Source organism: Gouania willdenowi, chromosome 21 (assembly GCF_900634775.1).
Source record: "Gouania willdenowi chromosome 21, fGouWil2.1, whole genome shotgun sequence".
Lineage (NCBI taxonomy): Eukaryota > Metazoa > Chordata > Actinopteri > Blenniiformes > Gobiesocidae > Gouania > Gouania willdenowi.
In genome coordinates this window covers 29,072,381-29,087,138 of record NC_041064.1, presented here as the reverse complement: position 1 = coordinate 29,087,138, position 14,758 = coordinate 29,072,381, and the positions used below count along the sequence as shown (strand labels likewise).

General features: G+C 39.8%; 1 protein-coding gene across 4 annotated transcripts in view; it reads right to left on the bottom strand.

The window, feature by feature from the left end:
- LOC114454937 (nck-associated protein 5-like) overlaps window positions 1-14,758 on the bottom strand; it is a 112,463-nt gene that overhangs the window by 22,589 nt on the left and 75,116 nt on the right. For 2 of the 4 annotated variants that reach the window (XM_028435881.1, XM_028435882.1), the window contains exons 7-9: window positions 3,873-4,052; window positions 950-3,765; window positions 538-652 (exon numbers count right to left, since the gene is read on the bottom strand). In XM_028435881.1, coding sequence (XP_028291682.1) covers window positions 538-652; window positions 950-3,765; window positions 3,873-4,052 — 3,111 coding nt within the window. Of the gene's footprint in view, window positions 1-537; window positions 653-949; window positions 3,766-3,872; window positions 4,053-7,471; window positions 7,573-14,758 lie in introns of those variants that run through there. The other 2 variants (XM_028435883.1, XM_028435884.1) reach the window with 2 other exon arrangements.

The following is a 14,758-nucleotide window of genomic DNA, read 5'->3' as shown; positions in this document are numbered from 1 at the left end:
TACTTTCTGATTGAACCCCTTAGATGTGTTTGAAAGCATTTGGAGAATCAGTGGGCTTATAAAAGCAGAGATGACTGGTCTGGAAAAGGCCTTTTTTCACAAAAGAAAACTTGACATGTCAAAAATGCTGTGTAATGTGTAAAATGATGTAACTCTATGTAAGACAGTATGAGGGATAACAAATGGCCAAAATGCATTTAATTTGCTCACTCCATCATCATCATAATCAAAATTTTGCAATTCACTACCAAACTAGTTTTTCCAATTAAAAACTTTAAATAAGCATTTTAACAAAACAGAAGCTACATTTATACTGAGTAGTATAAATGTAACAAAGAACATTTTGAACAATCACATATAATAATCATCTTAGTGTCCAAAATATGTCAAAGTGCTTTATTCTTGTATTGAAATCACAAAGCTGCACTTCAATATATGATTCATTAACTAATACTTTGTCTTTTAGACAAAAATTACAACTAAAATAAACCTCAGGACAGAAAATATTCATCCATCCATATTGGTGGATTTACTTGCCTTTGGATCACCACTGATGTCTGTACACCCTTGTATCTCATTCACTGACATTCCCGGGCATGGTACTGAGATGCAGGCTCGCACTGCATCATGAGACTCTCTTCTCCCCACAGAGCTGAAAGAAAACAGCTTGCCAATAAACAACATACTGAGACCCTAAGATTCTTATTAAACAGGTCAAGTGTAATTTCAGTGATAGATCACTGCCAATATAATGAAATATGCCTGTAATACTCAATAAAAACCATCTGAAAAATTATCAAGGGGATAGGGGCTAATACATGGGTCTACATGGTTCGAGTATTCTTAGAAAACTGGGTATGAGAAAATCTGTTCAAAAGATAAAGCTGTGAGAAAGATTTATAAAGCATTGCTAGTGTGTATTTTTTATCTATTGTACCAAATTTCTCACCTGTCTTTGCCATCGCTTTTCCTTCTGTCTCTCTTTTTCTCTGCCTTTGTCTGCTTTCCTCCAAGAAGTGATGTAATCTTTTGCTCCCTTTTTTCTTCTTTAGCTTTTGGTGGGTCAGCTTTTTTGTTACTTGGAGCAGGAAGTTTACTCTTACGAAAGCCAAACCAGTTTGCCAAGCTTGAGCCAGGTTTTTGTTTAACTTCTTGGCTTCGCTCCTGCTCTTTAGATTTGTGTAAGTTCTCCTCGATACCGAGCATCACTTTCTCTTCAATTGTAGTTATTGTACTTTGCCTTTCTGGTTCTTCAGAGACCGGCTCCCCAAATGCACTTGAGAACTGCTGTTCAATCTGAAGACGCCTAGCCTGCTCTCGCTGTTGTTTCAGACTCTGTAGTCTCTCACTGGAAGACCCCAAATGTGAGGGAACAGCTAGTCCTTCTTCAATTAAAAAGTTATTCAACAGGGATCGATTCATTGGACAATGGTAGCTGCTGGAGCAACTCATACTGCCTGGAAGAACATCACCAAGAGAGTTCAAGGAACTCCCTGAGTGTGTTTTGATCTGTGTGCGAACCTTTCCAGATCTGTTAAAGCTTGGTCTGTCCATGTAGCGTGCACCAAAGCTCTGACTTCTAGCCTTTGCTCCATTCATTCCCATAACTGGTTTCAGTGGAGGCCTTGTAGATACAGACACAGAGCGCTTGAAAAGCCAACCTTCTTCATCAAATCCCCAGTCTAACATTACACCACTGTCTGATGCGACTGGTTGAACAGTGGGCTCTGAATCTAATGAGTTACATCGTAGCTCAATCTTCTTGTGGGCTTTCTCATGTGCTCCACAGTCATGAATCATCTGGGGATCACATGTAAAAGTCTGAAAGCTCTGGGCTCTCTGTGCGGACATATTTGAATCCTCTTGGTTTTGTCTTCCAAAGATAAGAAAGGTATTTGTTTCCTGTCCTGCAATAGCCTCGTGAGACTTAGCATTTACTGGAAGACTTCTTTTAATAGCTCTCGAGACAGAAATCTGAGGATTCTTGGCAATCCCATGGTAGTAAATATTAGAGTAAACTGGAGGTATTACTTCAGAAAGCTTTGGCTCGCTAATACTCTGCTGGGATCTTTGCAAAATGCTCTGACTTGGCAAAAGAGAGAAAGCACAATTTTCATTAAAGGATGTAGCGGTTTGATCTGTAAGTAACTGAATTGATTCTGTGCCTAGTGATTCTTGACCTTGTATTATTTTGGATAAGTGGCCATGATAGTTTTGAGCAGGAAGGTTTTTCAGTAGCTCACCATCTGTACCCATGTGTTGATTGTCTTGTATGTTGATTATCTTCCCAGTAGTAGAGCTTTGTAGCTGACCTGAAGATGTTTGATCATTTGTTGAGTTGTTAATAGGCTCAAGTAGAGAGGTACTTCGACCAGGAGGTAGAGGTGGGGATTGTGGCCAATATTCAGGAAGGGATGCATCCCAGTGCTTGTCTTGACGCCGTTGTTTTCTTGGAGAACAGGGCTGGTTGTCATAGATGTTTTCCTCGATGGAGTCATTATTTAAAGGGAATTTGGTGTTTGGCCAAGATGATTTTGTTGGACTTTTTGAGCTGTCACAAACCACAGGGGTCCTGCACGTCTTTGAGTGTTTCACAGGAGAGGCAAGAGGGGATCGTACACACTCAAGGGACTTGGAGCTTGTTGATACTGGCAAAGAGCCATCTTTCTCAATTTCACACAACAAGCCTTTGCTTGAAGCTTGAGTTTTACTTAGATTTGTTCGCTTGTTGGGAACACTGTGCGCAGTAGGGTTCTGGATTAACTGTCCTTTAGATTTAGGGTCTTTGATAAGTTTCTGGTGAAGAGGGGAATGTGTATGCTTGAGTTGGTCTTGTCCTGCATCTGCACTTTTGCTTCGGAGAATGAACGCTTTTCTTGCTGAGTCACAAAGCTGAGGTTTGGGTTTCCTTTGTGAAGACTCTGAATCGCTGAGGTCCTGATTTTCACTACCAGGTTGACTTCCCTGATTTCGGTAGTAAGGGACATCCAGTGATGAGCTGCGCTGTCTGGCTTCATTCATGCAGCTCAAAGCTTGTGTGCCAGTATGCTGAACAGAGAGGCTAACAATATTTGTTCCACTTTCAATCAGCTTAATAGGAAGTCTCCCTTGTTGTCTTTTGATCTGATCAAGTCGGGATTTGCGTTCAGTAGATCTTTCTTGATTATTATTTTTGTCACTAAATTTAATACTTTTGCCTTTTTCTAATGAACTTTTGTTTTTGTCCCCCAACTGTGTGAGGCTATCAGTTGGACTTATGCCAGGTTTTAACAAAGGGCTTTCCAAAAATTGGTAATTGTCAGTGACGGGGGAGTGAAACAGTTTCACAGGATCATCTTGAATATTTTGAACAATATCCCTGCTGGCATCCAGATTTTCTAAGCAGAGAAGTACATTTTCTGTGTGGCTGTTAGATTCTCCATTTCCCAGTTTATTTGGTTCCTCTTCTGCACCATCAGAGTCCAGGGTGGGAATTTGCAGTTCAGGGATGACGAGTTTGGTTGTAGGTGCAGGTTTTTTTGTTGCAGTACTTTGCTGGCCACACTTGACACCAAGAGAATAAATGCCTTCATTTGAAGTCATACAATCTTTGCAGTGTGGAACAGATGCAAGGGATGAAGCCTCTTTCAAGTTGGACATTTGAAGACGTTTCAAGCCTTTCAATATGTGGCCTTCCTTCCATCCCAAGTCTGCTTGTTCACTGGTCGTGGAATGGTAGCTGGAAACTGAGCCTGCACTTATCCTTTTGTCTCTGTTTATGGCACACTGTGCAATGTAAGACATGTTTATGTTTTTTCTAACCAAAATTTGACAGTTTCTTTGTAAAATACAGTATATAAAAAATTTAGATGAAATATTTATGTAAAACATACCTGTTTGGTGAAACCACGTCCTTCTGCCCATGTGTGGGAACCACTGGAGTACTCGCTACATGCACTGGACAGTGACTGCTCACTCCCACTGCCACTCACACTGCTTCGTGGGCATGTTAGACTAAGTAGGCTTGGCCACCTTCCTGCTGGAATTCCAGCTTTTCCATTTCTTTGGAACTCCTGAAGAAAAACACATTTTTGGAATGAGTTAAAAAAAAAAAACACACAACTTAAAACAATAAAGCATTAGTCAAAACCTCCTAATAAACAATTATCACAACAGCTCAAAATGACCAAATTATTACCACACACTATAATGCCACGGCTTTCACCACTCCAGACAAACTGTAATTACAGGACAAATCAATAAAATGTTAGTTTTGATTAATAATGCAGCTTCAGATTTACAGAAGTAAACTACACATTTTATAGCACGTATCTAATGCTCAATGATTTATGTGCTAATCAGAGTGCCCTGTGGCTCTCAATTTATTTGTGTCACAGATCACAGGACTAGAATTGATATCCTGGATACACAAGTTGGGTACCTTTGTTCCTAAAATCAGGTACTTTAAAATTCTTGGACCTGGTTAAATTCAAATCGGGTCAGATTTTGTTTAAAACCTGAAATAAGTTGTTGCCAAGCAACATCCAAATGTTGTTCATGGTCAGAGAAGGGACACGCAGTCTAAGAGGGAATTGTAATTTTAAACAGCCTACCATCCATTTAACTCTGAAAAGCAGGTGCATCTCTGTTTGTGGTGTTACATCGTGGAATCATCTAGATTAGGACATAAAAATTGGCATTAAATTAAAACAAACTTGGTCAGCTATAAAGCACTGGACAGCTAAGTTTTATACCTTTCTTTTGTTGTGTTTTTTCTTTTCTTTTTTTAAAGGATGTCAGTAAGTTTATATGCAGGGCTCTATATCATACTAAAGTTAAATGTATTCATCTTTTAAGCTTATATGAATTTACAGATTATGTTTGCACTTAGTGATTTTTAAAGTACAGTACATGACACTGTAAGAAAGGACTGAACTTGAAATGCTTTGCTTCCTTCAGCCCCTTCTCAAACTTGCACTTCTTCACAGTTTGCTATTTTCTTATTTTTTTTTACATATACTGTGTTTTTATGTTTGTGCTTGTTTGAGACAAAAAAAAAAAAAATCAAATCAAACTGTCTCACTTCATATCTAAAAGCTAATTAAGGATTAGATAAGCACTTTCTTCTCCAGTCAGATGTCCCCTGTTTCAAAAGACCAATGGGTTTCTAACCCAACTTAATTTGAAGGAAAACTACACAGAAGCCGTTTAGTGAGACAACTTAGAACAAAATGTACATGAAGTCTGATAAAACGATGGCAGTGATGGCATAGCGTCACAGGTTCGAATCCAACCTGAACTAATCATTGTGGGATGTTGAGCAAGCCCCTTAACCCTAACTGCTTGTGTTATACAAGGCTTTGAATAAAAGTGTCTGTTAAATGAAATTGTAAACTTGTAATTGTAAAAACGACTCTCAATGCTCGGCATGAAACAACAATAAACAAACAAACAAACAAAAGGATCAAATAAACTGGTTCAATTTCCTTAAGCTCACATACGACTTGTGATTTATTTAGCATTGCCTTGTTACATTATGAAAAGCTTGTTTAAAGAGTTCAAACAGGTGAGAGATAAATTGGTATCTAGAAGTTATGCATCCTCCATCATTCTTTCTTTTTTAACATTATTTCTTAGTTTCTTGCTGTGAACAGTATCTGTAAACTATGTTGACAAATTGCATGTTGCAGTGTGTATGTCACTTCTAGCCTTTTGTTTATTTAGAAATGAGCAGCACCAAGTGTTTCTTATTATTTGTTATAAATATATATGTGTGTGTGTGTGTGTGTGTGTGTGTTTCTCCTTCATTTAAAAAACTATGTAAATCAATTTTTAATTCTGCATTGTGTTTATTATAAGCATATAAGCCCTGTTCAGATGAAAATCATTCACACAATCTACTGCAAAACAATGTTTTTTATTGAGTTGAAAGGGTCATATCCAGAGTAAGTATGTAAGTAAACTCAGAGTTAAAGTCCAATGAAAGCATTGTTAATTTTTTTCAACTGCAATTGTTGTTGTCTTTTTTCCTTTTCTAAAAATATTGTATCATTTTGTTACTGTGTGCCCATTATTGTCTATCGTATCGTGAACTCTTGTCCCACCCTTATTTGTTATACTAAATAAACGATATTTGAAATAAGTGTTTTGTGAAATATTTACATGAATAACTTACTTGAAGATCAAAGGTTTTGTTACACATGGAGATGATGAGCAGTAACAGTATCAAGAAACAAAAGAGAATGAACATAAAAGTTGGTATGTTCCAAGGGGTTTAAAAGGTTCATGTGAGAGAGAAAATTCACACATTAAAGGTGTAATTTTCAACTCTTATAAAAGTTACTATTTGCTAAAACTGTGTGAAAAAAAACAGGCTCATTGAGCCCCCCTGCTGCTCCTACAGCCTTTGGCAGATTGCCAGAATGCACTGCGACCGAGCAAAAAGAACCAATCAGAGTCAGGCTTGTTTGATGGACTGCGTGACAGCTGTTGCTCACAGGCCCCCCCTTTTCCTAGGGCTGTAGCGCCGTCTTTACAGTGTATGGTCTGGAGGAATAGAAGATGGAATTAGCGACTTTAATTACTGCTGCTTGATTTACATTATGTTTGAAGTGTAATTGATACACTAGAACTCTGTGGTGCATGCATTGTTTGTGTGGGTGCTGTATGTGACACTGTTGTTGCTGCTGCCGCTGAGGTGTGTGCATTAGAGAGAAGCGCTGCAGTAATATGCTTTTAAAAGAGCATGTTGTATTACTGTGATGTTGCTGCCGGACAAACGTTAGCTTGTTAGCTCCTCTGAGGGAGGGACTTTAGAAAGTTTGGAAGCAGGGCAAGACAGCAGCGGAAAGAGATGAGGAAAGAGGGATCTGACAGTTGCGGACTGCACCTTTAAGTGTGAGTGTAATTATTGTGTCCTCAGCTTTTTTTTTTTGCATAGCAAAATCCAACATTTTATGTTTATTTTATGAACCACAGAATAAAAGATATATTAGAATAGATCCGTACAAATCTGATAGGTATAACTGAATGTAAATCATTTTTATATTTTTGGTATTTAGAATATTTTATATACAGCAGTAGAAATTAAAAAACAACAACCTGCAAACCCATTGGTGGTTATTTCCATTTCACAAGCTGTTGTAAGTATTTTTGCTGAAGCGGGATTCACAGACTATGCATTAGTAGTTCTAATCAGAGCTACCCAATGGTGTTAAGTATTTTGACCCCATTTAAAACAACAGTGATCTTTGGCAAGGTTGTCATAGCCAGCTTCCACCCAAAGCCGTTAGTGTCCTCTCTTGGCAATAATTAATGTGAATAGGAAATAATTGCATTGGGGAGCTGGGGACTGAGGCGATTCCGTCCTTTCATTGATATTCACCTATTATTTGATTATCCATGCCAGGCTTTACTTCATAAGCTCTGTGGAAAAGGGCCTCATCAGCCCATGCTTAGGTGGATTAGTCCTTGCACTAATTACAGTCACCATGTTGTGGGTTCGCTGAGATTTAATAGAAGTTTTACAGTTTGACAAATGAGTCCTTCAGAGGATGATCCGGAGCTCTAAGCCAAAGAGCTGCAGAAGATTTCCTATGAAATGAAAAGCAAAAACATTATTGCTATGAATTCCTTTTGACAAAAATGTAACAACTGAATAAGAAAGAAAATCATGTTATACTCATTGACTGAACTACAGAAGATGAATATAATGGTCCATGAGCAGCAGAAATACGCAGATTTAAAGGGTTTTGTTCACATACTGTATAATAATGGGTCTTCTTTGATATTTTACACCCTCAGCAGATATTAAATAAACAAATGTTGTAAAATAAGTGGGTGGTGTTCTGTTAGTGTTTCCTACATGCATGAACAAAAGTGTTATCTTAAATGGAATCTTGAGCATTTAAAAAAAAAAAAACTGTAGAAGTCACTGAAAGACCTACTCCCACATTGGAGACTTGTTTCACTCTAATGAGTAGGAAGCAGCTTAATTATTGTTTGGTACAGGGAGAGCATTCAAACTGATGAATGTATGACACACTAATGCTGCCTAATGCTGTTTCAAACTATCAATATTTTTCTTTTAACACAATTTAGCAGCCATGTATCACTGTGCTGCCTTAAGTTAGTTTTAAGTTAAATGGTGCATAAAGAGATACTCATTTGTGCATTAAACAAAAAAAATTCAGGTTATGATATTGTCACGGTATTAAGGCCACTGTATGTATGATTTTGTCCAAAAAAATTGCCATAGTGTGAAATATTACGGGCCAGTACTACGGAGCTGGATTTCCTCTTATCACGCTAACTTTCGGGATTTATTCAGTGTGTTCTGTACTACAACGGTGGCTGACGTCTTACAGGGCAAAATCACCATGATAATTTTGGCTGAACACCTAACCTGGTCAGGACCTGGTTTAGTGCTGGATAAAATCTGAGCGACTACAAAAGTCCCGCCTCCTGACCAATCAGTTCTCTTGGAAAATGTGCTGCCCATCCTTGGAAGATCCTGGTGGGTGCAGATCTGACAACTGCGCTTAAGAAAGAAAGATTATTAATGAATAAATGCAATTCTTTCATTTACCAATAACATCCTATAGGAAAGGTATAGATTTTCATCTGATGGACTGGTCTCCAGTCAGGTGATGAAGCCTGTGTCGGGCATTCTCCGTATCGCGGACAGATCAAGTAATTTTATTCAAACATACATACATACACACAGCAATAGTGACGCTGACAGCATCAGCAGGAAAACACTACAGTGAAACAATGCTCTCTCATCCCAGTGTGTGTGTGATCAATTGAGGAGGATTACCTGAATAGAAACACATACAGTATAATAAAGTGAAACTGATCAGAGCGCTGTCCATTTATCATTCGATGTATTAATATTGTATAATCAGCTTCCTGCCTCTGTTCTTTCCTTCCTGTGTTTACCGCAGCAACAGTTGTCTTTGGTCATGTGAACTTGTAGGCGTGAGACTTAGGTATAATGGTGGTGACTGCGGACAGAGGGAAGGAGTGAGTGATAATACCTAAAACAGGTATTTGGGATCAACGTGTCGAAAGTTAAGCCCACTAAGACTTTTATCCCACAGTCCAAGGCATGCCAGTACATCATAGACCAATGTATGTGCAAGAACCGCCACTGCAAACCCAAGCGCTTCCCCGGACCCGAAGATGCAGCCAGGTTAGTGGAAAGAGCAGGGGCCAGGGAGCCCAGGCAACCCCCCCACGGCCGAGCAGCCTTCCAGACGCCCCAAGACACCAAGCCGAGAGGCAGCCACTGCCCCCCACATACACACCCGAGAAAGCATCAAGGAGCCGAGGACTCAGCGCACCCCGACACCGACCCCAACCCCCAACCCCAAGGCTCCCCACCAACATCCACCCCCCCCACTCCTATCTCCTCACCCAATCCCCCGAGGGGAGGGCCCAGAGAGCCCCCCACCCGAAACCCCAGCAGAGGGGCCAAGGCCCACGCCCAGCCGACGGCCAGAGCCGAGCCGAAAGGGCAGCCGGGGAGGCTGGGCCGCATCAGGTATTCCACAAAAAAACGGTTTGTTTTTTTAATTGGTTATCACAGATTTACAGCTGCTACAGTTCACTGATTTTCTTCTTTCCTTTTTCAGAGCACACATAAGATCTTAATTTCTGTCAGGACATAAAGACAATTTCAACCCAAAACTTAAAAAGTGTATCTGGAGAAAATTGCCTACCCTAGCTTTAATTTCAGGTATTCCACAAACTTTGGTAAAAAAAAATAAAATCTTCATAAATGTGATTACTAGCAATTCTTTAATTTCATTGGGTTCTTCTGAACATGAACTGCCCTGAACATGAATGCAACATTGATGAACATGAACATTTATTCTGAACATGGCTTCTCTTGCCTTCTCCCTGCTACCAGAGACCTGGCAGAGCTTCCTCTCACATAGCTGAGCTACATTTGGCTTGAGGGAAGAAATAATCCGTGCTCATCACCAACCTTTCTCTTCACTGCAGACTTGGAACATGACATGATGTCGGCTATTTGCTGTCGCTCTCCTAATAAAGTTTTTTTTTTCTTTTTTCAAGCAATAAAGTTCAAGTCACGCGTTTAGCTAACCAGACGCACAGAGAATGTAATTTTCGCTTTTTCTTCCGGCGACGACAAGGCGAATAATGAACCACTCGGCAGCAATCGCCTTTCTTTTTGCGCTCAGTGTTCATGTATTTTGTGATGACATGAACATCATGACATTTGTAGATGGTAGAAAGTACCGAGATAGAGAGCGGAAAAAGGCGATCGCCAATGGGGCGTTTACTATCCGTCAGGACAGTGGGACATTAGCCGATTATAGCCGATATAAACCATGGGACGCAGCCACATTTACTGGCTTTTATTTTCTATAATAACCCCATGGAATCAGCTGTACGTTCCTGCCAACACCGATGTTTCGTTGACTATAACCGAGGCGGGTAGGTCCCCTATGAGCCCCCAGCCTCAGAAGCGGGACGGCGAGTGCGAGCTATGATCCACGTCTAGTTTATTCACTGTTTAACAGGTGTTGTGGTTTCTCATGGCATTTGAAGCATCTTTACGTGTACCTTTCTCTGCCAATGTTCGTCTTTGTTTACGTGTTCTGCGTGTTGATTGGCTGGGAAGCTGGGGGAGGGCGGGCGTAAGCGGAGAATGAGGGGTACATACATCAAAACCTTTGATAACGGCTCGAGTCACGTCATTACAATACAGTATAAAACACACGGGCCACACTAACAATACATTTCCACATTGTCCTGCGGGCCACAAATTATCGTGCGGCCCGCGGGCCCCGAGAATGAGACCTCTGCTCTACACAGTATCTCCGTGATTGTGATTCGTCTGACACTGAAATCTCCACTCCTGTCACTGGAGCATGGACTGAAATCACTTCGCTGAAGTGAATGTGTTTATATTCCGCTTCGTAGGACAGAGGATCTCTGACGAAGAATGTTTGGTTAGGTGAAGCCCACTAACGGAGAGATATCCTAGATATACTTATCCAGCTTTGTAGTACAAGCCCTACGTGCCAGGAATGTCAAGATAAACACACATGCTCAAATGTTCTAATCATATTTATTCATTCCCTCCAGGATTTTGTGGTCAATTTGTGTGATTGTTGCAGCTTAAAACGCCTGATTTTGCGGCATTTTTTTCAAAGAAAATTGCAGCTAAAGTTGTGCCATTATTATTATTATTATTATTATTATTATTATTATTATTATTATTATTATTATTATTATTATTCCTTCATTGTTTGCCATAACTTTGCATGAACTGGTCAATTTGAGAAGAAAAAAAACCCATTGGCCTTTGAATGTTTTCATAACAATAAAGTTAAGGGCTCGGATTCACAAGAATTTAACAAGATGTGGATCATTTCATCACATTTTAAAAGTTTACAGTGCAGAGAATATTACATGAAGAACCAGTGGTTTATTTAGATAAATAAATTATACTTTTCCTGTAAGAATCTCTTAAATGCTGGATTACCTGAGACTTTAGCTACATACAGTATATCTATCTATCTATCTATCTATCTATCTATCTATCTATCTATCTATCTATCTATCTATCTATCTATCTATCGTTCTATCCTGTTCTGTCCGTCCTCTGTTCGCTAACCCCAACCAGTCAAAGTTGATGGCTGCCACCTTTGAACCTGGTTCTCCTGGAGATTTCTGCCTGTTTTTCTTCCCACTGTCATTAAAGGCTTGTTCATTTGGCTGTTGGTGGGTTCTTTCTTTCTTTCTTACTATGGAGTTTTGTTAAGCGCATTGAGATTACTTTGTTGTTATTTGCACTATATAAATAAGGTTGAATTGAATTGAATGAAAAGATAATATGTAATAGTAGAGGTTTAGTCATCTTATTAAGTATATATATGTATGTATATATATATATATATATATATATATATATATATATATATATATATATATATATATATATATATGTTCAGGCATCTAGGACGGCGGGTCATTATTTACTTTGATTTTGTTCAGGCACCTCCACGGACAGCCTGCGAGGTCCTGACCATAGGATAGACAGGCAACCAAAGTTTCCGAAACACCCCGGTGCCATTTACCGAGTTCATCTCTGTATCGATATCAAAATAGATTAAAATCCCAACCCTAACCTAATCCAATAAACTGTAGTGAAGACGACAAGGGGGTAAAACACTAATATTGGGGATCAAACAGACAGATGAAGATATCAGTGGGATATTATTGGATAAGTTAGTACTATTTATAGAAAATGAGAAGAATCCAATAAACAAATAATATATGCATGCGCATATACAATCTCGTTATGATGTGAACTCAGATCATGAAACCGACAAGCTTTCGGTGAGTTTTACTTTTTTTTAATCTTTGTTTTTATTTTGTTTAAACGTGTGAATGGAATCAGATTTCTCCCTCTGGTTGTTTGGCTTTGATGCTTTCATTTTGGACGTGTGTCAGCTGCTCTGTCTTCAGTGCGTTTCGGCTTTCTCTCAGCTGAAAGTACGGATATTAACAGCACTTTGAGCCCTGTTTTCATCTTGATCATGACGTGTGCTAAACCCTGTGTGCGCGTGTAACACACACACACACACACACACACATACAGAGAGAGAGACACACAGACAGATAGAGAGACACACACACAGAGAGATGATTTACACATACACACATACTGTTGGACTCTATCCAGGCTTAGCGCCCCTCATTGGCCAGTTTAGTGAAAGGTCACGTGATCAAGACACCACGTACTTGTAATACGGTCTGCTATTAATACATTTTCATTTGATTTCATGTTTGATATTTTTGGGGTCCACTTAAAATGACTATGAGCAACACACACTCAAACACACACACAGATGATTACAGTATTTCATTTTATTTTATTTTAATATTACTGTTATCAACATTATAATTTTTTTTCTATTATTTTATTGTTAGTTTCTGTTGGCTTTGCGGTTGTCCCTGAAGAAACGACATCTTCAATGAAAGCTCTTAATGACTGAAATCACCTTCAACCCTTATGCTAATAAAATGTCAACATCATTCAAAGGACCAAGCTTCAGAAGGAAATCGACTATCAAAGGACTCAACTCTCCCATTCAGCAAAACAATGCTGTAACAAAATGACTCGCTCAGTCCCAAGTCAACTCTTCATAGTCTATGGAATGGGCCAATGCTGGGATTAACACATCCTGCCCCATCATCAAAGACTGAGAACCTGTGGGCGGTGGAGTTGGTTGGACACTCCCCCACCAATGAGTTGCGGGTTAAACGCCACGATTACTGCCTGAACGATGCGGCAGCAACTGCAGACTCGGATCACACGTCTGCTGGAACACCTTCACCAAAAAAAAAAGAGACACTGTTTCAAAAGCCACGAGGATACCAAGCCATAAGACTGTTCACATGAAGTCCACCACAGCCTTTGGTGGTAGTGCTATATCATTTTTCGCCTTGAACTTTGGCGACGGGGGGGACAACTTGCAAATAGCCAACAAGCTTCTCCTTCGATTGGACAGTACTAAACCCCTCTATTTTCTGACTGTACGCTAGATTATTTTGTTTTCATTCATTCTATGACACGCTTCGAGAAACACTTAAAAGAAGGTGTGCTCTAAGCAGACAGACCAGACATACAGTCACACACTCGCGTTCATAACTATGAGCTGAAACACAAGACCACCATAACTTCACACAGAACCCTTCTGTTTGCCACATGAGACCATTTGTGCCCATCATTTATCTTTGCTTTTATTCATTATGTTGCCTTTATGAGAAAGACAAACAAAAGGGAGGAAAATAGTGTTACTAATGGTTTTGTATTTGTTTGCTTTTATTTTCTTGTTGAGGGGAGGCCCCCCACAATGCAAGATATGGTTACATCCTCTGTTGTACTGCCTCAGCTTTTGGAGCTGAAGTTTTTATTTTTAATTTTTTTATTGGCCATGATTTTTTTTTTGAGCTCGCACTGTACCTTACCCTTTTGAAGCTGCTTGCGACAGGCAGCCTAGTTCAACATTCATTGTTTTCATTTTGCGTGCCTCTTCCGACCGCGTCGGACCGTCTTGCCGGCCCGAAGCCACTGGACAGCAGGGGGGGTACCAAATTTTTCCTGAGAAAACTGTCCTATTAGTTGCTATGAGTACATAGACAATTACTTTTCAAACAAGAAGTCCTGGTTTTAATGTGCAAATAAATAATAAAAAAAAACAAAAAAATAAAGGATAAACCTTGCGAGGGGAAGCGCTCTTTGTGGGTCTTTCCTTTCTGACAGGCGGAACAATTTCTGGGGAATGCTTCTCTCTCCCGGACACCATCCTTGACTCGCTAAACATGCGTCATATGTCTTGCCAGGGGATAACGGTCCACCTGATTTGATACATGCTTGGTAACCGAATATCATTCTGAACAAATTTCTCAGTCCACGATATTAATATTGTACTTTCCCTTAGAGTGAGGGTTGTTAGAGGCTGGCTCCAATCCTGTTAAGTAGCAATACATTGCCCAGGGTCCTGGCGGTCTGCTGTCTGTGTGTGTGTGTTCTCCGGCGTTTAAAGTCCATTGAGGAGGTTCCTGTAGTTGTTGTGCGACTTCGGTTGAGCCTGCTGTCTGTGTGTGTGTGTGTTCTCCGGCAATTAAAGTCCGTTGAGGAGGTTCCTGTAGTTGTTATGCGACTTTGGTTGAGCTTGCTTTCTGTGCATGTGTGTTCTCTGGCAATTAAAGTCCGTTGAGGAGGTTCCTGTAGTTG